This window comes from Molothrus ater, chromosome 33, assembly GCF_012460135.2.
Source record: "Molothrus ater isolate BHLD 08-10-18 breed brown headed cowbird chromosome 33, BPBGC_Mater_1.1, whole genome shotgun sequence".
NCBI lineage: Eukaryota > Metazoa > Chordata > Aves > Passeriformes > Icteridae > Molothrus > Molothrus ater.
Window position 1 is genome coordinate 13,713 of NC_071660.1, and position 26,606 is coordinate 40,318.

At 52.2% G+C, this 26,606-nt stretch overlaps 1 protein-coding gene and 1 long non-coding RNA gene across 2 annotated transcripts in view; both read right to left on the reverse strand.

Annotated features, from left to right (window-relative positions):
• Positions 1 to 709: 709 nt before the first annotated feature.
• LOC129047047 (uncharacterized) overlaps positions 710 to 26,606 on the reverse strand; it is a 38,362-nt gene continuing 12,465 nt past the window's right edge. The window contains exon 2 of the long non-coding RNA XR_008509015.1: positions 710 to 1,481. This is a non-coding gene — a long non-coding RNA (uncharacterized LOC129047047). The remainder of the gene's footprint in view (positions 1,482 to 26,606) is intronic.
• On the reverse strand, positions 18,091 to 22,088 carry LOC118700960 (zinc finger protein 501-like). Its single transcript, XM_036405553.2, has 3 exons — positions 21,953 to 22,088; positions 20,610 to 20,675; positions 18,091 to 20,450 (listed from the first exon to the last, which is right to left on the reverse strand). The coding sequence occupies exons 1-3, from the start codon at positions 22,040 to 22,042 to the stop codon at positions 19,281 to 19,283; spliced, it is 1,326 nt and encodes a 441-aa protein (XP_036261446.1). The 5' UTR covers positions 22,043 to 22,088; the 3' UTR covers positions 18,091 to 19,280.

Consider the following 26,606-nt stretch of genomic DNA (forward strand, 5'->3'; position numbering starts at 1 on the left):
GGTTGTGGCACAGTCTTTGCTTTTGGGGTGGTGTTTACTTTTTATACTACGAACTATGTGTACCTTATTTACAATAATTTTCTAATACTTATCACTTATGTTAGACAGTCTGTCTCTACTCTAAACCAATCAAAAAGTGTCACCATCCCAGCTGAAGATGGAGGACAAGAAGAAGGAGAGGAAGGACAGGACACGCTTAGATTCTTCTTTTGTGCCAAGGTCTTTGAGCTCTTTGCTAAGGTCTCAAATCACTTAGGGTGGCTAGAGGAATGTCTTGGGTCTCGACACTCTCTGAATAAGTCTCCTGAATAGGCCAAAATCTGCCCCCCGAAAGTCCAGTGTGAAACTCTTATTAATGTTCCTCTTGACTACACCAAATATTGAGAATTTTAGCATTCCATGGTCACTATGTCCCAAGCGGCCTCCAACCACCACATTTCCCACCAACCCATCTGTATTTGCAAATAACAGAGCTAACATAGTCCCTCCCTTGCTGGGCTCACCCACCAGCTGCAACAAACGTTGTCCTCCACAAACTCTAAAGATTTCCTGGACTGCCTTTTTTCAGCTGTATTGAGTTCCCAGCAAATGTCTGGCAGCTTGAAATTGCCAATAAGAACAGGGCTGATGATCCAGAAACATTCTCTAGCTGTTTATAGAATGAATTGTGTCACTATTGAGTAAGAAAAAGCACAGATTCACAGGAAGGCTGGTTTGCACAGTGCAGCTTTAATACGAAAATTCTCTTTTTATAGACTGTTCCAATACATTTCACCTGATTGGCTAATTAACAAAAAGACCTTTCTTATAAACCATCTTTGAGAAAAAGAGGAAAACAGAGAGTAGGAAAACACCATCTGCAGGTTTTTTTATAATAACAAGCTATCATTGTTTCTCTACAACTCCCTGAAAGTCTCACAAGTCGGCCCTGAGAAATCTTACCTGGCTTTCTCACTCTCTGACCAGGCTGTCATATTCACAGGTCCCCCTTTTTGTTTAAAGGACAAGGTGGTGTTTGCAATCCTCTGCGGGGCCCCTTGCAGGAAGGAGAACAAACACAGCTCCACAGGTTCCTCTAGCAGTTGCTAGTTATCAGTCAGAACCTCAATCGGATGCCGATTTAAAATGGTCAGAGAGATTGGATCTTGTGATTCCCTCTTACAAGAAATGCACTATCAATCCTAAAATCATTTACTTATTCTAATACAATCCAATACTAAGTCTAATATAATAACAACTTATCATTAATTTGTTCAAAGAACTGACAGTCTTAGCCTGTAAACAGTCCTTCTTCAGAAGCCAAGAAAGGATGGAATGTTCACTCCCCACTTGTCATTGATGGTTGTCATCTTGATCATCATTTGGAGGCTGCCTGTTGGCCACATGCTGGTTTTGGTGTCACAAATCAGGGTGGACGCACCTCGCAGGTACCCATCGTACTCCAGTGTCTGTGGAAACACATGCAGACCCTCTTGCTTCTTCTGGTGAGATCAGCGGTTGCAGGTTGAAACCCCATGGACAAAAGGAGACACATAAAGCAAAGAGAAAACGCTCTTCTCTAAACCCATGGTAGCCCCAAAATTGTTGTGCATAAAGACTCAAAGAAGAAAAAGAGGATTGTAAGTACTCTTTGGGGGTTGTGGGGTGGGCAGGTACAGGGGGATCAATGTGTGTATCAATGAGAGGTGGGCTGGTTATCCCAGACCTGCAAAGTGAGTGATGAGTCTCCCATGCTGCAATTCCGTTCTTTCACAAGAAAAACGGCCACTAAAGAGACAAAGCGAAAGATAAAAGGAGTGAGAGAATCCCCCGGGGGTAACTGGAACTGGGTCTCAGGGAAGGGGTGGGACCCCTTGGAGAGAGGGAGCCGAGGGTTTTCCTGGTGCAATCCACTGGGAAAGTGGGATAAAAAGTGGAGGGGTCCCCTAAAATTTTGCTGGATTGAGGGATAAAGATGCCCAAGAACATCCAGGGTTCAACATCACAGCTGGATTGAGGGATAAAGATGCCCAAGAACATCCAGGGTTCAACAACACAGCTGGATTGAGGGATACCCAAGAAAATCCGGGGTTGGCCAGGAACATTTTGAGCTTTTATAATACCTGTGGGTGGATATTAACAAGTGACTTGAGAACAAAGGTACCTTGTATTTTTGTGTTGTCCTTTTGTGAGTGGGAATGAGTGAGAAGTATTAAATAAATAAAAGTGAATGAGTATGGATGAATGAAAGTACATGTAATATAGATTGCTTAACTTTATTCTCTGCAGAAAGGTGGATTGTGTGGGATAATATTGGAAAGGAAGGGTTTTTTCATGCTGTGAGGAATGTTCAAGCTGTCAGGGGAATGGATTGCAGCAGGGATGAGTGGGTGGGGTCCTGGGGAAATGAGATAAGGAACCAGAGAAGAGAGCAGGGACCCTCTGGAAATACTGTCTCTCCCTGTCTCCAGTTTCTCTGCTCATGCCAGAAGCTCCAGTCTCCCTACCCATAGCAGCTTCTCTGTCTGAGCCAAGAGCTCCAGCCCTCCTCACCCACACCGGGCATGATCACTCCCGTCCCTGCTGTGGCTCCTCCCAGCTGACTGCTCCTGCACCTACCCCTGTTTCTTCCTTGATTTCAGCCACACTGTTGAATTCTGCTCCTCCCTCTGTCCCCTTTTGGATCTGGCTCTACAGCCAACTTTCAGCCTGGTCTCTGTTCCCTCGGTGATTCCAGCTCCCTCTGTATCCATGGGGAAGATTCAGGAAGGAGACAGAGCCCGGCGTGGTCAGGGTCCGGGAGAGGACTGGGGGTGCTGTTTCTGCTGCAGGGGGGAGGTCACCCTCACTCAGGAGGAGGCCTGGGGATGGTTCAGGGGGTGTGCCCGGCGAGGGAGTGGGAGGAACATTGGGCTCTGTTTTCTGGGGGATGAATGCCACCTGGAGCCTTTGATAACTTTAAAAGTAGGCCCCCAAGAGGAACTATGAAAATTTTATAGTTCATACTGATGCAGAGAGAACTTCTGTAGTAGATGTTCCAGGAGGATGTGATGTAGGTGGTAACACAGCAGACATGGCAGGGGAAAGAGGAGAAGGGTTTAAAATCCCTGTCATTAAAAATGTAGCAATTAATGGGGAAGCCAGAATGGGGGTAGGAGATGTCATATTAGTTCCTGGAGCAGGTGTCAACTTCTTGGGAAAAGACTTACAAATCCAGCTGGAAATAGAGGTTATACCAGAAGCAGAAAGGGCTGTGGACAAACTCTTAGAAATAAACTAGTTGTGTGTACACTTCATGTGGTCCAAAATTTGTTAAAATCAAAAACGAAAACAAAAAAAATAAAATGCTGGGGGAGAATGGCTAACAGACTCTAAGCTGTAAAAATGTGAAATAATGATAATGTAACACTAGAAGTAAAAAAAAGTTTGAATCCAGCTCAATTTTTTTGGCAAACAAGAAGATACTTCAACACATGATTGTTCAGAAATTGTGCAATACCAAACTGAAGTTCAGGAGGATGTAGCAGAACAAGCCCTCCTAGAGGGGGAAAAGATATATGTTGATGGTTCATCCAAATGCTTATTAAAGAAAAAGAATCCCAAATGATCCAAGGAATGTACAAAGAATCACAGCTAATTGAGAAACAAGGCCAAGTTTATATCAGTGGTTTCAAGTGCCATCTGGACAAGTTCCGAGACATGTCAGATATCCAATTTGGGGAGGAATACTTCCACTCCAAACAGGAGCATCAGGACTATTTCAGTCAGAGAATTCTCATGTTCTGGCCTTGGCCTGTGACTTCTTCAAAGAGGAGGAGGAATTACAACTTCCATCAGGGCCATACCATATACCCTGTTTGCTTCATCCTAATATCAGATATGCTGGGTTATAATGCTGGGTTAAATGTAAATGTTTAAATTGTGGGAAAAATTGGTCTTGTAGTTTACACAATCGATGCTCATGTTGCAGGAAGTGTCGAGCACCAAATCTATCCCCTATCCAGACAGAACTCAAAACAGCTGAAATAATAATTTGTTTTGTGGATAGGAGTTATTAGTGCCTGTTGAGTGGGAGATACCTGAGGAACAGTGGGAAACTACAATTACAGAGTGTCAAAAATGATTTGCCTGGAAATTAGCAAAAAGGGAGTGACAAAGAGAAGAGGGCAAGACTGGATTGGCCACTGTGCTCGCCCCCGAGAAGATCAAATACACCTGCTATGGGCAGCAACCCCATAGGCATGGCAGGTGGGGGTATAAGCCATACCAGACCTCTGTTATTCCTTTTTCTGTCACTCATCTTCTGTCTTTTCCCTTTGGGGATACCAGCAAAATCGTGTCACAAATGCTATCAAAAGCATTACAGGGAAAGAAATCAAAGTTCCTCTTTTATTACACACACCCATGTCAGCAGTCACTGCTATGATCCATCCAAATTAAGTACCTGTATGCAAAATGGGGAAAATACTGCATTGCTAGAAACTTAGGAAAAAGTGAGAATATATTGGGAAGTGAATGTCCAAAAGGGGAGAGATGGATTTGTTTCACATTTGCCTTTAAGGGTAGAGTCCAAGATTTGGTAAAAGAACAATCAGTAAACAAAAAGGGAAAACCAGCACAGCAATCTAACTCTGTATCAGCCCCAATTAATAAGCTGAATCTCATTATAAGACTCCAAACAGTTGTAGAGATAATAACAAACATAACCAGATGGGCATTAGAATTAATATCAAGTCAACAAAGCCAAACAAAATGATAATATATCAGAATAGATTTGCTTTAGACTATTGGCTAAAGAAGGGAGTGTTTGTGGAAAATTTAATATATCAGGTGTAGATATATTAAAATAGATGACCACAAGGAAAAATAGCCCACATACTGATCCAAAACTGGGAACCAATGTTAAAAAAACTAGCTGGTGAGATCATGTATAGAATGGTGGAAGAAATTGGGCTTCTTCCTTTTATGTGTTACAGCTGTTTGGCTATTTCTTCCTTGTTTGATTCCTTGTTTTATTCAGGTAATTATCAGCGTAGTCCAAAGCATAAGAAACATTGCTCAAGCTAAATGTTTTATAAAGAATAAGAGGGGAGTTTGTTATAGATGCTGTTCCAGATTGCAAGGCAAGATGTTTTCCATGACCATCTGTATGGCAGATTATCTTTGTCAAGCGGGCAGTTTGCCTTATCTCTCTCTTAGAGTGACCACATTCACACCTCCCTGGGGAGGGGACATCTGTTGATAACAGACTATTGAATGTCAATGCATGACTGATAAGAACTGTAACATCCCATTGGGAGATGCTCTGCCCAGAGGGAGGAGCCAAGCATTGCTACCCAGATATAATCCAGAGGTTTTTGAGACACCAGCACGGCTTTCTCCACTGGATTCCCCAGAGGAACAGCAGCTGCCTCTTCTTCCACTGGATCTTTGGAGGAAGAACACATCCTTCTCTAGAGGACCCCCTCTGCTCCAACAGAATCACCCCTGACACTTCAGGAGGGCTGCAGCCACATTTCCAATTGCACTGCTACCACACCTTTACCCACAGGGTGTCAGCTTGGGTTCTGACTCTGTCAGTGTTGTTCTAGTGTACTGCATTCTTTACTTTATCCTTTAATTTTTTTCCTTCCCTATTAAAGAACTGTTATTTCCTGCTCCCATATTTTTGCCTGAGAGCCCCTAAATTTAAAATTTATAGCAGTCAGGAAGGGTGGGGAGGGTTTACATTCTCCATTTCAGGGGAGGCTCCTGCCTTCCTTAGCAGACTCCTGTCTTTCCAAACCAAGACAGCCACACGTCCCGTGTCTGTGTCACGCCCCTGCGACTGTGCCGGCCACCCAGCACCGGGACTGGTCCCAAAGAGGCTGTGGCAGGGCCTGTGGAAGGCCCCGGAGCCCTTCCTGCTCAGCTGTGGTGGCAGCCATGGGGGCTCATTCTGCTGCCCTGAGCGGGCAGAGCAGAGGAGCAGCTGCTTCTTGTTTGGGCCGTTGCTAAAGTTCCTGCTGGGCTGTGTCTTCAACACTTGGGGCAAGGTCTTGCCTGCAAGCTGGGGCAGTTTGGGTGGCGTGGGGGTGTCCCCAGGGCACGTGGAGGTGTGTCCTGGGGCTCTCTGTGACACAGTGCACCGTGGTCACCGTGGGATGGAAAGGGACAGAGTGTGCAAGGGTGACCCTTTGTGACACGTCGTGACATAGGTGCTGGTGGCGCCACAGCCACACCACAGTGCTGGGTGCACGCGACGGGACAGGACGGGACAGAGCAGTGCTGTGAGGAGCCCCCACACAGCCAACTCGTTCCTTGCTGACCCGGAGCTTTTCCCAGGCGTTCCCTGTGCGGGTGACCTCGAGGCCAGGCTGCGGGACTCGGTGACGTGGAGCATTTCCCAAGCGTCTGCCATCCCTGCAGCCGGTGCCCTCAAGGACAGACTGCGGGACTTGCAGTCCTATTTCCCTTTTGAGACTTCTCTCTTGCTGCTGCCCTCGAGGACAGACTGCAGGAGTTCCTGTCCTGTAGCCTTCCCGAGGCTCCTCTCTTGCAGGTGCCTTCAAGGCACAACTGCAGCACTTGCTCATCTTCAGCTCTTCCGAGGCCTCTCTGCTTCAGCAAGCACTCATAACTGCAAAGAGTGACATGGAGCAGAGACCCCCCAGCGTGCCCAGGCTGGCCTGGGTGGAGGAGGAAGAGGCTGGAGCTACCTCAGCACAGCAGCCTGAAGAACTGGAGCAGTTCCAGCTGCTGCAGGAGCGTGAGTGTCAGAGCTGGGCCACAGGGCTGGTGCCTGTAGCCAGCCTGGCCCCATCACATCCCATCCCATCCCATCCCATCCCATCCCATCCCATCCCATCCCATCCCATCCCATCCCATCCCATCCCATCCCATCCCATCCCATCCCTGTGGACATATCCATGGATAGGACAGAAGCTGGGCTGGAGCACCTGGCATCCACGCTCCATCCCCCGGGGCATCCCGAGGCTCTCCCTGCCTGGGGAGCGCAGGGCTGGGCTGTGTTCTCCGGCCTCTCCCGCAGCCCCTCAGCTCTGTCTGCGCTCGCTCTTTGCCAGATGCAGCCCAGGACCGGACACAAGAACAGGAAGCCGCCCGTGGCCTCTTGGGCAGAACGGCGCAGGTACCTGAGGCCATCCCCACCTGGGCTGGGCCTGCTGGGACTGCTCAGCCAAGCACCAGGCTTGGAGCGCTCCATGGATTCTCCCTCTCTTGCTGCCCTTCTCCTGCCGACCCTCTGTGAATTCATCACGTGCCTTTGACAGGAAGAGACCGCCGGTGTGGGCACGGGTGTCTTGGCCAACCTTCCGTTCCTTGATGCCGAGATCGATGCTGCCATGCTGGATTTGCTTGTGGAGAAAGGTGTCTCCAATCCAATGCAAGTAAGCAGCCTGGGGCAAGGGCTCAATGGCCCCAGCAGTGGTGCGGCGCCTCGAGCCGGCTCTGCCGGGCTCCCTCGGCCTTTGAGGCCCGGCCCAATGCGGTTGGAAGGGAAGCACTTCTCAGGGGGAGTTGCTGCTCTGGCAGCTCTCCAAGTCTCCCCGTGCCCTCTGCAGGTGCCCGCCATGGTGAGGTCCATCCACCAGTGGCTCATGGCCAATGAGGCTGCTGGGCACAGGCTGGACAAGGCCCTTCTGGAGCTGACCGAGGAATACCCCTCTGACGTGCTGATCACCCTCTTGCGCTGGGCCCCATCGTGTGACAGGTGGGGCAGCCGCACATGCCTTGAGGGCTTCGGGTTCACCGGCCCATCACCCTGTAGAGCCTGTCCCTGCTGACTGCCAGACAGGCGGGCAGTTCCAGGATCCTCTGGCTCCTCGGTTTTCCAGGGCTGCCATGGCAGCTCCTGAGCCTGGTGCCACGCTCCCTCCCTGCCCCTCGGGGCCTGTACCCACGTGGGCTGGCTGGCCGCTGCCGGCCAGGGGCAGTGGGCAGAGGCAGGGCTGAGGGCCAGCGCGGGGCCCTGCAGCTGCCCAGGCCACGGTGCTGTGGCCGAGCCCGCCCTGACACAGAGCTCTGACCCCACAGAGCTGCCGCCACCATGTGGGGAACCATCATGTCCTCGAGCAGGACTGCGGAGCCGGCGCTGCGGCTACTCCTCGATGTGCTGAGCGCCTGGCCAGTGCATAGCGTGTACACCTCCGATGGGGACAACGCAGGAGTCTTTGCCCTGGCTGTGAGTTTCTGGTGCCGGCCTTTGCCAGCCCCCAGGCCGCCTCTCCAGCACCCAGCTCTCTGTCCTCCCCCCAGCTGCATCTCCCTGCCTCAGGCACTGGACTGAATCCTGCCTTAGGAGAGGGGTTCAGGGGCACCAGGCTGGCTGCTCCCCCCATGTCTCCCCTGGCCTCTCCCTGGCATGCTCAGGCCCTGCCACATGGATGTCTTGGCACTGAACCTTGTCTCTGGCTGTTTTATTTCTTGCAGGCAACCGTGGCCCTGTGGAGAGTCTTCAATCTGGCCTGGCGCTCGCCTGTGGTGCTGGAGTATTTCTCCAATCTCTTTCTGCGTCTGCTCTTCCAAGCTTACATCAGCATGCAGGATATGCCAGAAGAGGTTGAGACCTTCTGGAAGGGATGCCAGGAGCAACACGGCCTCTCCGCCAACCCCAACAGGTGCTCCATGCCCGTCCTCCCAGTCTCCCCATCCCTCCCACGCCCCCAGGGCAGGAGCCGGGGCTCCCAGCGTGACCTGGGCTTTGCTCTGCACACAGCTTTGCGCTGCAGACCCTGAAGGCCCTGCTCTGCCAAATGCGCTATGAGCACGTGGTGCTGTCCATGGAACGCAAGCGTGCCTGGGACACGCTGCTCTGTGCCGACACCCACCACTGTGCAGTGAGTCTGCTGGCCAGGTGAGACCTCGTTCTCCCCACCGCCCCTCTCCTTTGTGCCTGCAATGCCCCACACAGTCCCTGTGCTCATGGGCAGCCGGGCCTTGTCACCAAGGGAGGGATGAGCAGACTGGAAAAGGCCGGCACAGGAGGCTGCCTGGGAACAGCTGCCTCCCAAAGCGCCCTCGGGATGCTCGGGAGCAGACCAGAGCTCTGCGAGCCAGCCCTGGGAGAGGTTTGCCCGCCCGGCCCAGGAGCAATGGTGCCTTTTTCTCCCTGCCAGGGAGATGCGCCGTGTCTCCATCATCTGGTGTTGCGGCATGGCATCCTGCCTCTTTGACCTGCTCAGCCAAGGCATTTCAGACTGGGAGCTGCCCGCCCTGGCCTTCCTGGTGGAGGTGAGCCCCATGGCCAGCGCTGCCTGGCTGAGCTGCCTCCCAGCCCACTGCCCTCTCGTAGCCGCAGCTGCCTGGGACACTGCCCGTGCCCTGTGCTGCTGCCTTGGCTCGGCCCTGTGCACTTCTGAGCTCCTGCCAGCTGGGCACCTCTGTGCCTGCTCTGTGCCTGCTCTGTGCCTTTCAGGTCCTGGATTGCCTGGACTTGAGCGAATGCTGTAAAAAAGTCCTGGAGATCTTGACAAGGCACCTGCAGAGCGAGTCCAGGCAGATGCGTGGCGTGGCGCTGCGAGGCCTCGTGGTGCTCACCTCGATGGTGAGAAGGAGGAAGCAGCTGAAGCTGTGCTGGCAGCGTGGGGCTGGGGCAAGCAGTCCCTTGGGCTTAGCTGGGCTTTGGCAGCTGTGGCAGCTGCTCCCAGCTCTCCAGGGTCTCTGTTCAGCTGCCTGAGTGCTTTGGGACAGGCCTTGGGCCTCTGAGCCCTGCAGCAGCAGCAGCAGCAGCAGCAGCAGCAGCAGCGTGGGGTTGCCCAGCCTTGTTTTGCACACAGGATCCAAGCATGTACAGCCTGACTGAAAGCCTTGGGAAGCTACTGTGGGATAGGGATGAAGACATCGTGGAGAAGACCCTCATTGTGCTCAGCCTCCTGATGCTGCAGAAAGACCTGGCAATAGCCAGCCCCATTGCCCTGCAGCTGGCTGAGGCGCTCTGGCACCTCTTTGACAATGTGAGGCTCTGTGCCCCCAGCCACGGGCACTTGGGTGCTGCCTTGGGCCTGGGCACAGGGAGGCCTGGAGCAGCTGATGTGGAGGGCTTTGGCTTCCTTTTCAACAGGACAACAGCCTTGTGCAGCTGCTCTCCATTCGCCTCTTCCAAGACGTGATCGCCTTGGTAGTGGCAAAGGGAGAAAAGGCCCTGAAGAAGCACGTGAGCCAGAGCCTGCTCCCACTCTTCTTCCACTGCCACGATGAGAACGGGCGTGTGGCACAGGTGAGGCCTCCTGGGTGTCCCCATGGAAGGAGCTCAGCTCTCTCCCCAGCCCCTGGCACCTGACGGGCTCCAGCCTCCTCCCGGCCCTGGCACAGAGATGCGGGTCTGGTGCCCTGGGCTGCGGTGCCATCTCTGGGTCTCTGCTGCTCTGCAGGCCTCTCGGGAAACGCTGCTTTCTGCAGTAAGCTTCCTGAAGAGGAAGGCTCTCAAGCAGCTGCTGCAGACAGATCAGATGTGGAGATTTGCCGAGTGCTTGGTAAGGACAGCCTGGAACGCCCAGCCCAATCCCTGCAGAAGCCGCCTGCCCACGGCGCCCGGTCTGTGGGGCTCGCAGCTGTGGCCCCTGCCCAGTGCCGCAGGCAGGGGCACCAGCCTGCGCCCCACACGCCGCTCCCTTGCCTGGGCCGTGCGGGCTCTTCTCCAGGCTCCTGTGGCCCCAAGGCCGGTGCCGATGGAGCCCCGAGCCAGCCGGGCTCTGCTGCGGGGCGGCACCGCGGCTCGCCGGGCCCTCCGCCCCGTGCCGAGCCCGGCGCCTGCGGCTGCTGGCCGGGCCTCAGGGCTCTGTGGGCAGGGGGAGCAGTGGCGGCCGTAGGCAGCGCCCGGCCCAGGGGCAGGGCCCGCATCAACTCTTTCCCTCCGTGCCCCGCCGCTCTCTGCAGCTGGCAGAGGACAGGAGCCGAGCGGCCGAGCAGCTGCGCCTGGCCCTGCCCTACGTGCGGAGCGCACAGGAGCCCCTGCGAGAGGCGGCCGTCAGGTTCATGGGTGAGCGCCAAGGCCGGCTCCCTCCCCAGCCCGGCCCGCCGCAGCTCGGCCCCAGCCCCGCCTGCTGCCCCGGCAGCAGGATCCGGGCGCGGGCATGTGCAGCCCCGGCGGGGCTCGGCATTGCTGCTGCCGCCCTCTGGCAGCCGTGCCCTGGGGCGGCAGCGTGCGCCAGGGGCCCGGGCTGAGCCCTGCCGGGCCAGCAGGGCGTGTGGCCTCGGGGCTGGCAGCGCCCGTGGGCGGCAGCTGTGGCTCTGAAGGCAGGACACGCTCTGTGTTCCCCAGGCATGGCCGGGCGCTTCCTGACAGGGCAGCAGCCGCACTTCCGCATCATCTGCAGGGGTGAGTGAGGCCCGCGGGCTCTCGCCGGGGGCTGCCGCTGGCACCTGCGTTCCCTGGCCCGCCCGCGGACGGCTCCGCTCCCTGCACGCCCCAAGGTGCCCACAGCACAGACACCTTGCAGCCGCCTGGGGGACATTCCTGGCCAGCAGCTGCCAGCTCGTCCTTCTTGCCTCCTGCTTCCTCCAGGCCGTGCCAGGAGCTGCGTGCTATGCACGAGGCTGGAGGCTCTCCCCAGCTCCCCGCAGATCCAGCCTCTGACTGGGCCTCTGTTTCTCTCTCTGCAGCCCTTCAGGACATGACGGATGACACCAGCCCTTCCATCTCATGCCTGGCGCTTCAAGCTCTGTACATCCTTTTAGCTCTACAGAGCGTTCCCTGCTCCCGACTCCAGAAGATGCGAGACCAACTGCGCCGCCTCTGGCACTCGCGGCCTTTGCTGTGTGGCCGTGGCTGAGTGTCCTGCTGCGACGCTGTGCAGAACTGCTCCGGGAGGCTGCGTCTGCTGGGGCCACCTGAGCCTGCGGGGAACACCTCTCCTCTGCCAGCACTTCCTTTCCCTTCACCCCCTAGAGGAACATTAAATTGCTGTTGTTGGATAGTCGCCTGTCCAGGAGCTTTCTCTTGGTGCAGAGTGTCTTCAGGCCAATGGGGAAGAGGGGGAAAAGGCTGCTTGGTCTGCGCAATTTGCCCAAGTGTGCGGTGTGGAAGGGAAAGTGTGGAAGAATGGCTGGAGGAAAAGGGCCATGGATCCGTGGAAATGTTGTACAAGCAAGCCCCATGATAACTGAGCATACATGTTAACTTAGCAGCTTGGCATAAGTGGGCCGCACTTAGCATAACCAGGCCCCACGCCATGATAGGAAGATGCTGTGTCCTGCCTGCTGACAAGGTCGAACATGCAAAGACAGCAACGAGAACAGAAACCATAAAGTATGCATAACCACAAAGTAGGAGGAATATGTAAATGTAATCTCTTGCTTTAAACCAAGAAACTCATGACATGTATGAGCAATTAAACCAATAAACTAAAGACAGGTATGCATAATTACTGGAAAACAATATAAAAGTACTGATGTACTCAAGATAAACCGAAGCTTGCTTTACCAATCATATTGATTGGTTGCTTGTCTTCCCTCGCCGCCATCAGGAGGGGGCTGTGGGATGCTGAGAGGGACGGGAGGGGCTTTGGTGGCTCCTGGCCAGGACAAAAAGGGATCGGGGGGAGGTTTCAGGGGGTCCTGGCTGGGCTGGGGGCCACAGGGAGGGCACTGGGAGGGGCTGGGGGTGTCCCTGAGAGGTTTTGAGGGTGCTGAGCCCTGCGGACCCCCCAGAGATGCCGCCGGACGCCGCCGGCAGCAAGATGCTGACGGGCATCGGGGGCTTCGTCTTGGGCTTCGTCTTCCTGGCACTGGGGCTCGGCTTCCACAAAGCTCTCCACATTTCCCCCGTTTTTCTGTTGAACAAGCATGGTCTGATTAAATGCAGCAGATACCATCTTTTGCACCATGTTCTGTAGGCATATGCAAAAGCACGGCAAAATTAATACTACTAACAAAGCTATAATGCCCACTATAATGCTGACCTTAACAATAGAGCATAACCATGATCCCAGGCCTAAAGATTTGAGCCATCCATCAATACCAAAGCCTGATTCTACCTGTAGGTTTCCAGTTAACGGCTCCAATGTGGAGAGCTTTGTGGACAGCTGGCCAGCTGAGAAAGGTCACGTCGACATAATAGCGTTGGTTAAGTTAGAAGGAGGCAAGTCTAGGATTCAGCAGTCAGTGTCCAACCACTGACAAGGACATTGTGCCCTTGGTGCAACAACTGGATAGAGGAGAGGATCTTTTGCCAAAAATATGAGGATAGTTTCAGGAGAATAACCACAAGAATGTAGAAGCAATAACAAAATAACCATAAGAATATAGACGTAGGCATGGTTGATCAATAAGTAATTAACCAATAATGAGCTCAGCTTTGCAATATGTATAAGCTTCATTAACACCAATATAAATATGTGTGAACAGTCAATAAAGTTGGAGACTTGCTGATCACGCATATTGTGTGCCGCATTTCTTCCGCCGATCCAACAAATTCCTGGTTTTGAGTCACCAATGCAATCACCTGTAAAGCCTGAAAATATGAGCTCTCATTCAAGGGCTTCCAGGAACACTTAAACCTACAGCAATTCTCCTTCAGAAAACCACAGTAGCTATGTCTCCTATAGAAAGACCAGATAAACCTCTCAGTAACCAGAATGACCCTTTTGTTCCCCTTTATGTCTTGCTGAGAAAAAGAATAAAATGGGATTGGACTTCTTTTCAGGAGGAAACATTGCAATTACTGATTTTTGAAGTGACAGCACACCAAGCACTGGACCCTGTCCATCCCACAGATCCCTTTCAGCTGGAATACGGATTTGCCTCCTCACAGCTTTCCGTTCATATATGGCAGCGGGGTCCTGAGGGTCTGACAAAGCCTGTTGGTTTTTATTCCCGTGGTTTCAAAGATACTGAAAAAAGGTACACAGCCTGGGAAGGGGGGTTGTTTGTGGTTGGCTTGGGAAAAAGTAAATGTAAATGATCACAAATTGATAATTGATGCACTTGGTGCTACACAAAACAACGTTTCTTTGGCTCTCAGCTGTATCCAGGCACAATTGTGGATGCAGTCAGTCACTGCCTCAATTATGAGAGAAGGTGAAGAAGGCACTTTTCCCACTGAAATTTGGAAAATAATTTGGGACAGTGCCACTGACTTTGAAAGAGAATTCCAATCCTGGTGGAACTTGGTGAATTTTACCTATGAGCCCATTGCAAATACAGCCACAGCTTTTGTGTTAACCATACACAATGCCTCAGAGCATTTGATTTTCCCTGTTATAGCAATAGAACTGAATTACAGTGGAGCTGTTCTCTATCCCATAGAGAATGGGCCCGTCAAATTGGTGAGAAATGGCAAACTGTTAATTTAGAATCTTGTATTGTCCGAGAACAACAAGGGCTCATCTGTGAAAGCAATGCAATCATAGCTCAAGACATTCGTTTAGACACAGAGCAAAATATCTGTCATTTTGAAATTTGTCCTAACAAGACTTCTGAAACAGTCCTTACATACATAGGCAATAGATGTGCATGCTTAGAACTGCTTGTCATTTTGTATTCGTAGAAAACGTGGTAGGAGATACTAAAAATATTTCAAATTTCTGTGCTTGGAACTTTACCAAAATTGCAGGATGGGATTTCTCTTATGAAGCTCCAGTTACCTCTCACTACCCATTGCAATCCAACTACACACTGATTCTCAAACTGATGCCTACTTCTATTGTGATGGATCTCACTTTGGTAAGACAACTGCTGCTCCATCGAGACTTAGTTGAAATCCTTGAGAAGATTGAGAAAAACGCACAGAAAGCCCTGGTGACTGTTCATCACAATGTGAGACAGATACCCCGTGTCATGGAAAGGGTGGAGAAAGATGCCGAGCACAGGGGGTGGGATACTCTTTTAGGTGGTCTCCTACTGCCACGGGTGTCCTGAGCAGTCTGTGTCATCCCATTGTTATCCTTTTGATACCAATTCTGCTTGGTTTTATTTTATCAGCAGTCCCATTTGTTATGAATTGGAGCTTGAAACAGCTGACAAGATTGACCTCTATAGTTAATGCACACAACTTGGCTGATGTCCCATGCACTGTGGACATCCCCAAGCCTTTGACACAAGGCAATTATGAATGAAGCATATGAGTTTTAGAGTAATCCTGGATTTTCATTTATGATTTTGTGAAAATTATTTTCCACTTTTAGTGAATTATTTTAGAAAATAATTTTTAAGTTAAAGCTTGTATTATGATTTATTGCTTTTTGCTTTTGATTATTTGTGATTTCTTTTGACAATTTGAGAATTGTTATAAAAATATTACTATTTTAATTAATTAACCACTTGTAAATTGTTATAAAAATAATATTGTTATAATCAATATGAAGTATGTTTGTTTATTGTTTCCCTTTTTCCCCTCTTTTTCCTATCCTTTCTTTTCCTCCTTTCTCTCTCTCTCTCTTTTCTCTCTCTCTCTGTCATACTGTCTCTACATTTCCAAGTATACTACCAATGTACAGCAAATCATAAAGACCCACCAGCAACACTCCAGAGTTCTGCTGATGAAGATCCCTCAAGACAATCGTGAGTCACGGGGTCGTGTGAGAGTCTGTCCGAATTTTCCCTCATCTGCCTCATGATCACCATTGGGGACCACTGAAGAGAAGACCCCCCCTGTCTTAAATCTCTGGCTCCAAGGGAGAAAGTCATGTGCCTGAGACCTGAGAGCGTTGCCAAGCCATTGTTTTCACAGGTGTTGTTTGCTGTGTGCTGCACTGAGCCCAATGAGAAGAAGAAGGAAGCACCGTGCCCTTTGTGCAACAACAGCCTTGGGAGCTGTCCCACCTCTCGGCCTGGCTGGACTTCTCCTGAGTTCTGGGTGGTCCCCCCACAGAAGACCCTCACCTGTTTTACAACCACCGTGACAGACAGACTGAGATGTAAGGAGCCTCTCCATCAAGGACTGAGACACGAAACCCCCATGTGAAAAGGCCCCTCTGCTCCTTCCAAGGACTGGGTCAGGGGGCGACGCTTCGGGATCGGCTCTGATTGGCTGGAGCGGCGCGGGCGGGAGTTGCTGAGGGGAGACGCCCAGTGATTGGTTGTTTTCGTAGAGGGTAGGGTGATTGACAGGAGAGGGGTGGGGGAGGCGGGCTTTGGCAAAGGGAAGGCGCGCAGTGATTGGTCGGATAGAGGCAAAAAAGGAGGGAGTTTCTGAGGGGAGACGCCCGGTGATTGGTTGGTTCAGCTCGAAGGAGGCGGGAGTAGCTGAAGGGAGGCGTGCGGTGATTGGTTGGATCGGCGCACGGGGAGGCCGGTGTTCCTGAGGGGAGACCCATGGTGATTGGTTCGTTTGGGGCAGGGTGCGCGTGATTCGTTAATTTGGGAGATTAAGCACAGTGATTGGATTGTTGGGGCGGGCCGCGCCGCTATTGGCTGGGAAAAGTACGGGATTTTTAAGGGAACATTCCCATTTTTTGGGGGGAAAAACTCTTGGATTTTTAAGGAAAAATTCCCGTTCTTTGCAGGAGAAACATTCCCGACATTTTTGACCCTACATGACCCCAAAACACTTGAAATAAACTCCAAATAACCCCAAATAACCCCAAACAATACCTAAAAGTCCCCCAAATAAGCCCAAAGAAATACAATAACCCCCAAAAAACAAAACAAGAAAACCCCAAATTAAACCCCCAAACAACCCCAAATGATTTCAAGTACACCTAAAAAAAAACCCCATATACACCAACATAAACCCCAAGAACCCCAAATAATTCCAAATCAGCCCAAATAAGCCCAAATAAACCCAAATACTTTCAAATAAACCTAAATATCTCCAAATAACCCCAAATAAACAGAAATAAACCAAGTAAAACCTAAGATAAACCCCAAATAGTCCATATATACCCCCAAATCAACCCCAAACAATCCCTAAATAAACCCAAAGAAACTCCAAGTAACCCCAGTTCCTCCCGTCCCCACCTCAAAACTGATCCCGACCAATCAGAACGCGCAGCACTGATGACGATCCACTCGCTGGGCAGAAATCCAGAGCACTGGCCCCGCTCAGCGATTTTCAGCCAATCAGCGCCCGGCCCGACTCTGACTCATCAGTTGCCAGGCACAGACCAAGGCCTCTCACTGCGTTAAATACTCAGAGACCGCGTGGCGTAATTTCCAGCCAATCAGAGCGCGTCTCGCTGATGACTCATCAGTTGTCAGGAGTGGAATTTGGGGAGGGGGAGAAGGTGACCTTGGGGATGGGCTGGGGACCCCAAATTAATGCAAAACGGGGTCGGGACCCCAAAACGGAGCAGGAGGGGCCTGGAGCCCCCAAAACCAAACACGGGGGAGGGGACTGGGGGAAGGATCGGAAAGGGGAGGGAGAGTGGGGAAAAGAGGGGGGTGGGACCCCCAAATCGAGGTGGGAGGGGTATGGGACCCCTAAAGTAAGCTGGGAGGGGAATGGGATCCCAAAACTGAGCTGGGAGGGGGATGGAATACCCCAAATTGAGCTGGGAGGGGGGTGGGAACCCCAAACAGGATGAAGCCAAGTTTGTGCCTGGAATATGTAAAGTAGTTTATGGATATTCATGAGGGTCTATGAATATGCAACAGGCTGATGTCATGGGAGACAAGGACGAGGTGGGAGGGGTATGGGACCCCTAAAGTAAGCTGGGAGGGGAATGGGATCCCAAAACTGAGCTGGGAGGGGGATGGAATACCCCAAATTGAGCTGGGAGGGGGGTGGGAACCCCAAACAGGATGAAGCCAAGTTTGTGCCTGGAATATGTAAAGTAGTTTATGGATATTCATGAGGATCTATGAATATGCAACAGGCTGATGTCATGGGAGACAAGGACCATCGAGCAAAGGTTGTTATGGCCACCAAGACCCCCCAGTAATTTCGGGGACACCTCTTAATTAATCTGGTTTTAATTACATCAGCCTCTTGCATATTCATAGACCCTCATGCATATCCATAAACTACTTTACATATTTCAGGAACTATTTTACATGGCTTGTCCTTGGGGATGTCTCCCCATTTCAGGAGCCTCCACTGAAATGGAAAATTTAAACCCTCTCCCTTTGATTAATACTACTACTACTACTACTACTACTAATACTGCTACTACTACTACTACTAAATTAAAATAAGAATTAATTTTGGAATTAAGGAGCTCTCAGGCAAAGATATGGGAGTAGAAATAACAGTTCTTTATTAGGAAAAATTCAAAATACAAATGCAGTAGTACAAACAAAAAAAAGCAGTGACAGAGTCAGAATCCTCTGAGAATCCAGTGAAAAAGGTTGATCCTCTTGGAATTCAGTGGGAAAAGATTTATCCTATGGGAATCCAATGGGAAAAGATTTATCCAGTGGGAAATGTGGGAGATTAGGCACCGACCGCAAGATCTCGCGATGTTGGGGCAGACAGAACCCCTCCCCTTTGCCGTTAAAGTTACTTAGCCCCCGTTTTTTTGGCCGTTAACCCCCGTTATCTATAACCCCATGGAACAGTCAATAAACGCCATTCACCGTCCACCACGTTGGTGCATGCGAGTACTTGGTCCGAGCGGCAGGAGGGTTGCTGCCGTGCCATTCCCGATCCAGGTCGTCACGCCTCAAGCAGAGGCAACAGGGAAAAGGGCTGATCCTCTGGGAATCCAGTGGGAAAAGGCTGATCCTCTGGGAATCCAGTGGAAAAAAGGTTAATCCTTGGGAATCCAGTGGGAAAAGCTTGATCCTCTAGGAATCCAGCGGAGAATGAGGCTGATCCCCTGGGAATCCCGTGGGAAAAAATTTATCCTCTGGGAATCCAGTGGGAAAAGCTGAAATTTTGGGAATCCAGTGGGAAAAAGGCTGATCCTTTGGGAATCCAGTGGGGAAACAGCTGATCCTCTGGGAATCCAGTGGGAAAAGGGCTGATCCTTTGGGAATCCATTTCTTACCCCCCCAAAGACAGGGCAAAGGCAGGGCCATGGAGTTTTTATAGGGTATCCCAAGGGTGGAGTTGGGGTTTGGGTCAGGGGAGGAGTTCTCAGCAACACAAGAAGGGTGAGATCAAATTCCTGCCTCTTAGCAACAGCAGCACTCCACAAAGAACCTGTCCCCAAATCCTAAATTCCCTCTAAAACAACTGAGAAATTATGGAACTTCAGATATATTCAATCAATTTCCTTCATTTAACACAGCTTGGGGTGTTTTTAAAGGATGAAGGTGAAGCAGAGGAAAATTAAGGCAAAACCAAAAGGAGAAGCAGCCAGGTGTGCTCCCAACATGGATCACAGGGAATGTGAGTGACCAGGGCTGTGCCTCCAGTGGGGGATGGAGCTGGAGCAGCGCACGAAGCTCTGCCCGCACTCGGGGCACTTGCAGGGCTTCCCTTACCGGTGCCTCCGTTGGTGTTTAGTCAAGTTAGAGTTGATGGAGAAGCTCTTCCCACACTGAGGACACTCATAGGGCCTCTCCCCTGTGTGGATGCGCCGGTGGGTGATGAGGGTGGAGTTGCGCTTGAATCCCTTCCCACAGTCAGGGCATTGGAAGGGCCTCTCCTCTCTGTGAATCCAATAGTGCCGGAGGAGACAGGACCTGGTCTGAAACCTCTTCCTGCATTTATCACACTCGTAGGGCCTCTCCCCAGTGTGGATGCGCTGGTGGGTGATGACGGTGGACTTGTACTTGAATCCCTTCCCACACTCAGGGCATTGGAAGGGCCTCTCCTCTGTGTGACTCTGATAGTGCTGGAGGAGATGGGAGCTGGTCAGAAACCTCTTCCCACACTTGGAACACTCATAGGGCCTCTCCCCAGTGTGGGTCCTCTGGTGCCTGATCAGGCTGGAGCTCTGGCTGAAGCACATCCCACACTCAGAACAGTTGTACGGGCTTTCTCCAGTGTGGATCCTCTGGTGGCTGATCAGGACGGAGCTGCACCTAAAGCTCTTCCCACAGTCCCCACACTCATAGGGCATTTCCCCAGTGTGGGTCCTCTGGTGCCTTATCAGGTGGGAGCTCATGGTGAAGCTCTTCCCACAGTCCCCACACTCATAGGGCTTCTCCCCAGTGTGGGTCCTCTGGTGCTTCATCAGGTTGGAGCTGTCGCTGAAGCTCTTCCCACACTCCCCACACTCATAGGGCTTCTCCCCAGTGTGGGTCCTCTGGTGCCTGATCAGGGTGGAGCTGTCGCTGAAGCTCTTCCCACACTCCCCACACTCGTAGGGCCTCTCCCCAGTGTGGATCCTCTGGTGCTTGATCAGGTCGCAGTTCCACCTGAAGCTCTTCCCACACTCCATGCACCTGTGGGGCTTCTCCCCATCATGGAGCTGCTCATGGAGCACCAGCTCCGAGCTCTGGCTCCATCTCCGGCCGCCTTCCCGGCCCAGGCTGGCTCTTTCCCCCTCACATCCCCGCCATCTGCGTTTGCAGCCCCTCCTCGTGCGGCAGCTCCGGGCCTTTTCCTCCCCGTTGGCTTCCTGCGCCGTGGAGCCGCTCAAAACGGCCTCTGCCACCAGGTTCTGCCGTGGGGATTTGTCCTCCCTACTCTCCATGCTCAGCTCCTGCTCTGGGGGAGGAAGGACAAGGACAGCATGGGATTTGCCTCCGTGCCACAGGCAAGGGCAAGGAGATCCCCCCAGGGCTGAGCTGCAGACAGGGGCCCTGCTGGGCTGGGAGATGGAGCAGCACAGAGGGGAAAGGGGCACTGACTTCCTCCTCACCTGCCTCAGTGTCCTGGGACATCTTCCTCTTCCTCGCAGCCTCCCTGGGGTTGCCAATGGGAAATCCTGGTTTGGGGAAAACAAGGGATGAGCGCGTTTGTAGGAGCGTTGCGGGGTAGGATGGTCGGGACGAACGGAGATGAGAGATCTCTGCAGCCAGGCTGTGGAACTTGCGGTTTATTGCAAAGGGCCTGGGTGCAGGGCCCTGCTTGGAGCTGCCAGGCACGGCTCGGAGCAGGCCCGAGAGAAGAGAGGGGTAGAGAGGGTGAGAGGGTAAGAGAGTAAGAGGGGAAGAGTGTAAGAGAGTAAGGTTCCTGTTAAAATACAATAAATCTTCTAATGTGTTGAATATTCTATTTCTCACTAACCAATCTAGTACAAGATACAAATCCTAGAGCATTTATATACAGCCTGTAAGAATCACTACATCACCATATCCTGTTATATTTTAAACCCTAAATCTCCTCTTTGGACCCCTCTGCTGAGCTAGTAGGGTCTGCTGTGACCCTTGGATCTGTCTGCAAGCAGAGGGAATTGTTTCATCAAAAGGGGATTACCTTCAGCCGGCCACACCATTGTTTCCAGCTGCTAAGTAACTAAGGTATCTCAAAGCTTGCTTTCATCTCAATCTTGCTTATAGTTTCTATATTCTCAAAATCTTTTGCCAGACAATCATATTTATAAGGCTTTCCTATTTCATCTTCCCCAACACACATTGAGTTTGAAGGTCCCTCTGCCCGAGTCCATCTCTACAAGTCAGCGGCCATCTGGGCTCCAGAAAAACCTCCCAAACACCAAGATTCAGCCCTGAAAAAGCCTCCCAGGAGTTCCCCGTCCCTGGTCCCTCCCCTCTGATGTTCGGGGGTTCCCCCCTGTCCCAGCTGCTGGGGTCACGCTTGGATTGGGGGTCCCCCTTCTCCTCGGTGCCCGCCCTGCCCAGGCTGCTGGCAGTCCCAGCAATGCCAAAAGCTCCCCCCGCTTCGCTCTCCCCATTTCGGGATGCCGGGGCTGTTTGGGCTCCCGGGCTCCCTTCTCCCCTCATTCTCTGCTCTGGGCTGCAGCGGCTCCAAGGAGTCCCCCCTGCCCCTCTCCAGGCTCTTGAGGCTCCCGCCAATGGCGGCGCTCCCCCCTCTCTGGGCTCCCCACTTTGGGCTCCTGGGGCACACAGGGCTCTGCTCCTCCAGGCTGCCTCTGCCGGCAGCCACCACCGCCACCCCCCGATGTCCCCCCAAGGGGCCTTTTCCGCTCAGCCTTGGACTTCTTCATTCTCCAAACATCCCCCCAAAACCCCAACCCAGGGACCCCCCCGGGATATCCGGGCCGAGCTCCCCCTCCCCGCTCACCGGAGCCATGGGGGGGGCGATGATCCCACAGGTGGGGGCTGCGAATTCAGGCAGGGATGGACGGCCTGGCTCCCTCAGCTCAGCCTCCATCCGCCTTTGTCCCTCCCCTTCCCCTTCCTCCTGCTCCTCCTCTTCCATCCCCTCTCTTCCTCCCCCTCTGTCTTATCTCCACCTCCTTCTCCTCTTCCATCCCTCCCCTTCCATCCCTTCTCCTCCTCCTCCCTAACCCCACCTCCTTCTCCTCCTTCCATCGCTGCTCTCTCTCTGCCGTCATCCCTCCTCTTCCATCCCTCCTCCCCCTGCTCCTCCTCCTCCCTAACCCCACCTCCTCCTCCCCCTTCATCCCTGCCCTTCCCTGCCTCCTCCTCCTCCCCCAGCAGCAGCCACACCCTCGGTGCCCCGTTCTCGCAGCCCTCGCAGCCCGCGGCAGGAGCGGCGATGGAGCCGGGACAGGTCGGGATGGGCAGCGCGGGGCTCTCCGCTGCTCCCAGCCGCTGCGGGCAGGGGGAACCCGGCCCGGGCCAAAGGAGAGGCAAACTGGGCAAACTGGGGGCACATCACAAAGCTAAGGATGCAGCAGAAAATGGAGCTGAAAGAGTTATGTTAATATTAACTCCAAACAAGGAAAAACTGGAAATTCCAAAGGTTACGGAAGCCAAGAAAAAAGAATCAAACTAGTAAGGAAGTGAACAAGATAAATCAAAGAAATGGAAACTTCTTGATGGAAGACAATTACTTAATAAAATATGCTTCTAGGAAAATATTAGAAGACATGCATCAGAAAAACGAATGGAGGGCTCAAGCTTTGTGTGATCGTTTTTTAAGGAACTATGGGTGCACTGGGATTTTTGGAGTAGCAAAGCAAGTTACTGAAAGATGCTTAATTTGCCAAAGGATAAATAAAAAGGTGATGAGAAAAACAACATTAGGCGGTTGTGAGTTAGCTCATTGACAATTTCAAAGTATCCAAGCAGAAGTTTAGATTTGTTAGGCTCTGGATTTATTTGTAAAAAAACCCCATTTGATCTAGAAGAAAGAGAATATGCCATATGTTAGACAGGAGATTTTAGGAGAATAAAAATCTTTAAAGTATTAGAAACACCTGAGACAAAACAAGGAAAGAAAAAGGGGAAATGAAAGGGAGGGGAACAAGAGGAAAAATCAGAAAGAGAGTGGGATCCTTTGCAGCTCTTGCCCCCTCCGTTCGCGGCCGAGGCGCCTGTCCCAGGTCCCGGCTCGCTGCCCGCCTCAGCTCCGCCTGCCCCGGTTTCCATCCCAGGTGCGGGCTCACTGCCCAGGGCAGCTCCACCTGCCCCAGCGCTGGCGGTGAATTTGTGTGCCCTGCTCCCACTGCCCGGCCCGCGGCCGCTCTGCCGGCCATGCTGGGGAAGATGGGGTTGCTCTGTCCTGCCGCGTGGGCCGAGGTCACCGCGCCGACCGCACCGAGGGCGGGTCCCAGCCATCCCATCCCCGGCTGCCCTGCCCGTGCCAGCTGCGCTGGGCACCGCCGCTGCTGCCGGGGTCTCCCACCTGCCTTTTCTCTGCCGGGAGCTGCCGGATCAGCCGCCATAAGCCATGTGGGGGCTGCCCGCGCTCCAGCTCAGCCTCCACGGGAAGATCCCCCTCTGGCGATTCCGGCAGCAGACCCTGCCCACACTCCCACCGAGCCTCGGTGGGATATCCTCCCCTGACCCCGTCCTGCTCTGAGTTACATCCCCTTGGTAACCACAGCTCCGGCTGTTCAGGTAAACTCTCTCTCTCTCTACAGGAAGCACCTTATTGAAACACTAGGAGCTCAGTTAAAAGGCAGCCCTCTCCAAATTCTTTCCCAAAACACGGGAGAAAGGCTAAAGAAGGTAAAATGTGAAAGAGTTAGATGAAGGGATTGCTCTATTTCCGTTAAGAGAGGTTCCCATGGCAGGGATGCGCTGCCCTGCCCCGCGGGAGCCACCAGCGCCCCTGCCGGCCGTGCCCGGAACTGCACCCAAGGGGAAAGCGCCGCAGCCGAAAGGCCGGGACTGGCTCCGGGCTCTGTTTGTTGTCACTGCCGGAGCTGTTGTTCTTTGTTTGCTTTATTTACACACTAGAAAAGAACTGGTATTCCTATTCTCATAGCTTTGCCTGAGAGCCCCTTGATTTCACTATTCTAAAAATTAAGAGGGAGGGGCTTTGCATTCTCCATTCCAAGAGAGGCTTTTTCTGCCTTCCCAAGCAGACACCTGTCTTGTAAAGCAAGACAAGCACCCACAGGCACTGAGGGGGGCTGCAGGAGGGGCAGAAGAAGGCCCTGCAGCAGCACTTGGGCACAAAGGCCCAGCAGGTGAATGCAAGAAGGGAGCAGCAAAAGGCCAAGCTGAAGGCAAAGGCCAGGGCAGAGTTCCTACAGCCCCTGAGGGATCAGCCCCAGGGCCCAAGGGGGCCCCAGCACCCAGGGCACGGGCTCGGCCACAAGCACCCGGCAGAGGCATTGCCCTCCTCGGCAGGGGACAGCCCACCCAAACAGCCCCTGGCAAGGAATCAGGGCTCCAGCTGCAGGGCACAAGGACACTGCAAGCACAGACAGCAGCACCCTCAGGACCAGCAAGTCCACCCCTTGATGGACATGGATTGGCAGGGCTGTCACAGCTCCCATCACACCAGGGACCCTCCACACTGGAGCCCTTGAGAACATTCAGGTGGGTCTGCATTGAGAGGAGGCCTCTCCTCATGGACACAGGAGCCTCTCAATGCACTCTGAATCTTAGACCTAAGGGGGAAAAATGCAAAAGATTTGTTTGATTAGTGAGGGGATAAGTGGGAAAGATGCATGGTTTTATTCAACCACTATTAGTAGATCTGGGAGATGGATTGGAAATCCATGAATTTTTATTTGCTCCTAATTGCTATCATGATTTACTGGGAAGGGATTTGATCACTAAACTCAGGACACAAATTAATATTATAAAAGGTGATACAGAGGCCAGTTCTGTTGTACCTCTGTGTCAAATGTCTGGCAAGGCCTATGCTGAAGTGAAACCAGAAGTGTGGGCAGCCCCAAGGAAAGAGGGAAAATCAGATATGGAGCCTCTCCAAAGTACTCTGAAGCAACCAGGACAAGTGGTGTCTAAAAGCAACAGCCTGTTCCAGGGGAGGGAAGGAAGGGGAATCAGACAAAGCGCAGGTCACCGCCCCATGCTCAGCTCAACCCAAGGAGCTCTGGGTGCTTGTAAGAGCCTGGCACTGAAATGCCCTGGGCAGGAAGGCTTCAATATCTTCTGCTGACACCATGGCACCTAACAGGGGGGCAAAAGCAATTCTGACTGCTTCAGACACCACTGGATCAGAGATCAAGGTATATTCTCCCACAGGAAGCTGGGCTGGCACAGAGCCTGCCCTGGGACTTTGCTGTTGCCAACACCCAGCCAGGACATCGGCTCCTGCCTAAGGAGTGCAAAGCAGCACCACTGGTGGCCAAGGGGCCCATGTCAAGTGTCCCTGAGGCCAGAAACAGCCGCCAGCACAGCTGAACACGGGGGGACCCCTCAGCCTGGCCTCAGGGGCTCTGAAGCCCCGGAGATTTGCACTTCCCGCCTGCAGCAGGACCATGGGAGCCGCCCCCGAGCCTGCCCTGAAGGCAACGCAGCAGCAGCCAGGGCTCCACAGCGGGCCAAGCCCCTGGGCCTGCCCACAGATCCTCTGCTCAAACCCTGGGAAATCCTGGCCACCCTCCTCTGGCACCTCCAGCCACTGGGGCCAAGCCTTGCTGCCACTGCTGCAGCTTCAGCGCTGGCTGGGCCTGCACTGCCACAGCTGCTGGGGAGCACCACGGCACAATTCCACTCTGGGGCTCACTCACACCCACACTCTGGGCTGACTGCGACTGCATTGCTGCAAAATGTACCCATTTTGGTTCTTTTAAATCTTCTTTCTCTCCTCAGGCTTGGTTTGTCTTTGCCTTGGGGAAAGGAATTTTAAAGGTTTTATTTAAGGGGTGTTACACCACTCAATGGAGATGAGTTCAACATCTCAACTGACTGGGACTAGCCCAAAAGACACTGTGAAAAACACATGTATTTTATGATTGGCTTTTTGCAAATATTAAAATGAATATTATATGTGTTGTGTTAGAAGGTAATGCTGTATTAGTTTTCTGAAGTAGTGGGTTAAATATAGTTTTAAGTTATAAAAAATTGTTAAAATAGAAATGATGCTATGTAGGATACTTTTTTTAAAAAGAAAGGACTCGCAGTGAGATAGCAGCCACAGGACACCTAAATCTTTCAGAGAAGAAGAATTTATGGCCCTCTTATCAGAAGAAACCAACTTCGTCCTGCCTCGAAGGTGCTATTAGGATTTGGAGGAAGAAATTGACGATGACCAGACAGAATCCTGAATTTGAATGGAATTTATGCATCATGTATGAAGTGTATGAATATGCAACAGGCTATGGTTTTTAAGGGTTAATCCTTTGTTAACGGGTGTCCTTTTTCGGGTGTCCTTTTTCAGGCTCGTGCTGGCCAGAAAAAGGTACCCGGATGTCCGTAACTGTTTGTCTTTATTGTCTCATATTGTCCTAATTCAGTTTGTCCAAATTATTATTACTCTAATTGTATAACTATTTTTATAACCATTTTATTACTATTAAATTTTTAAAATTTTGGAAACAAGTGATTGG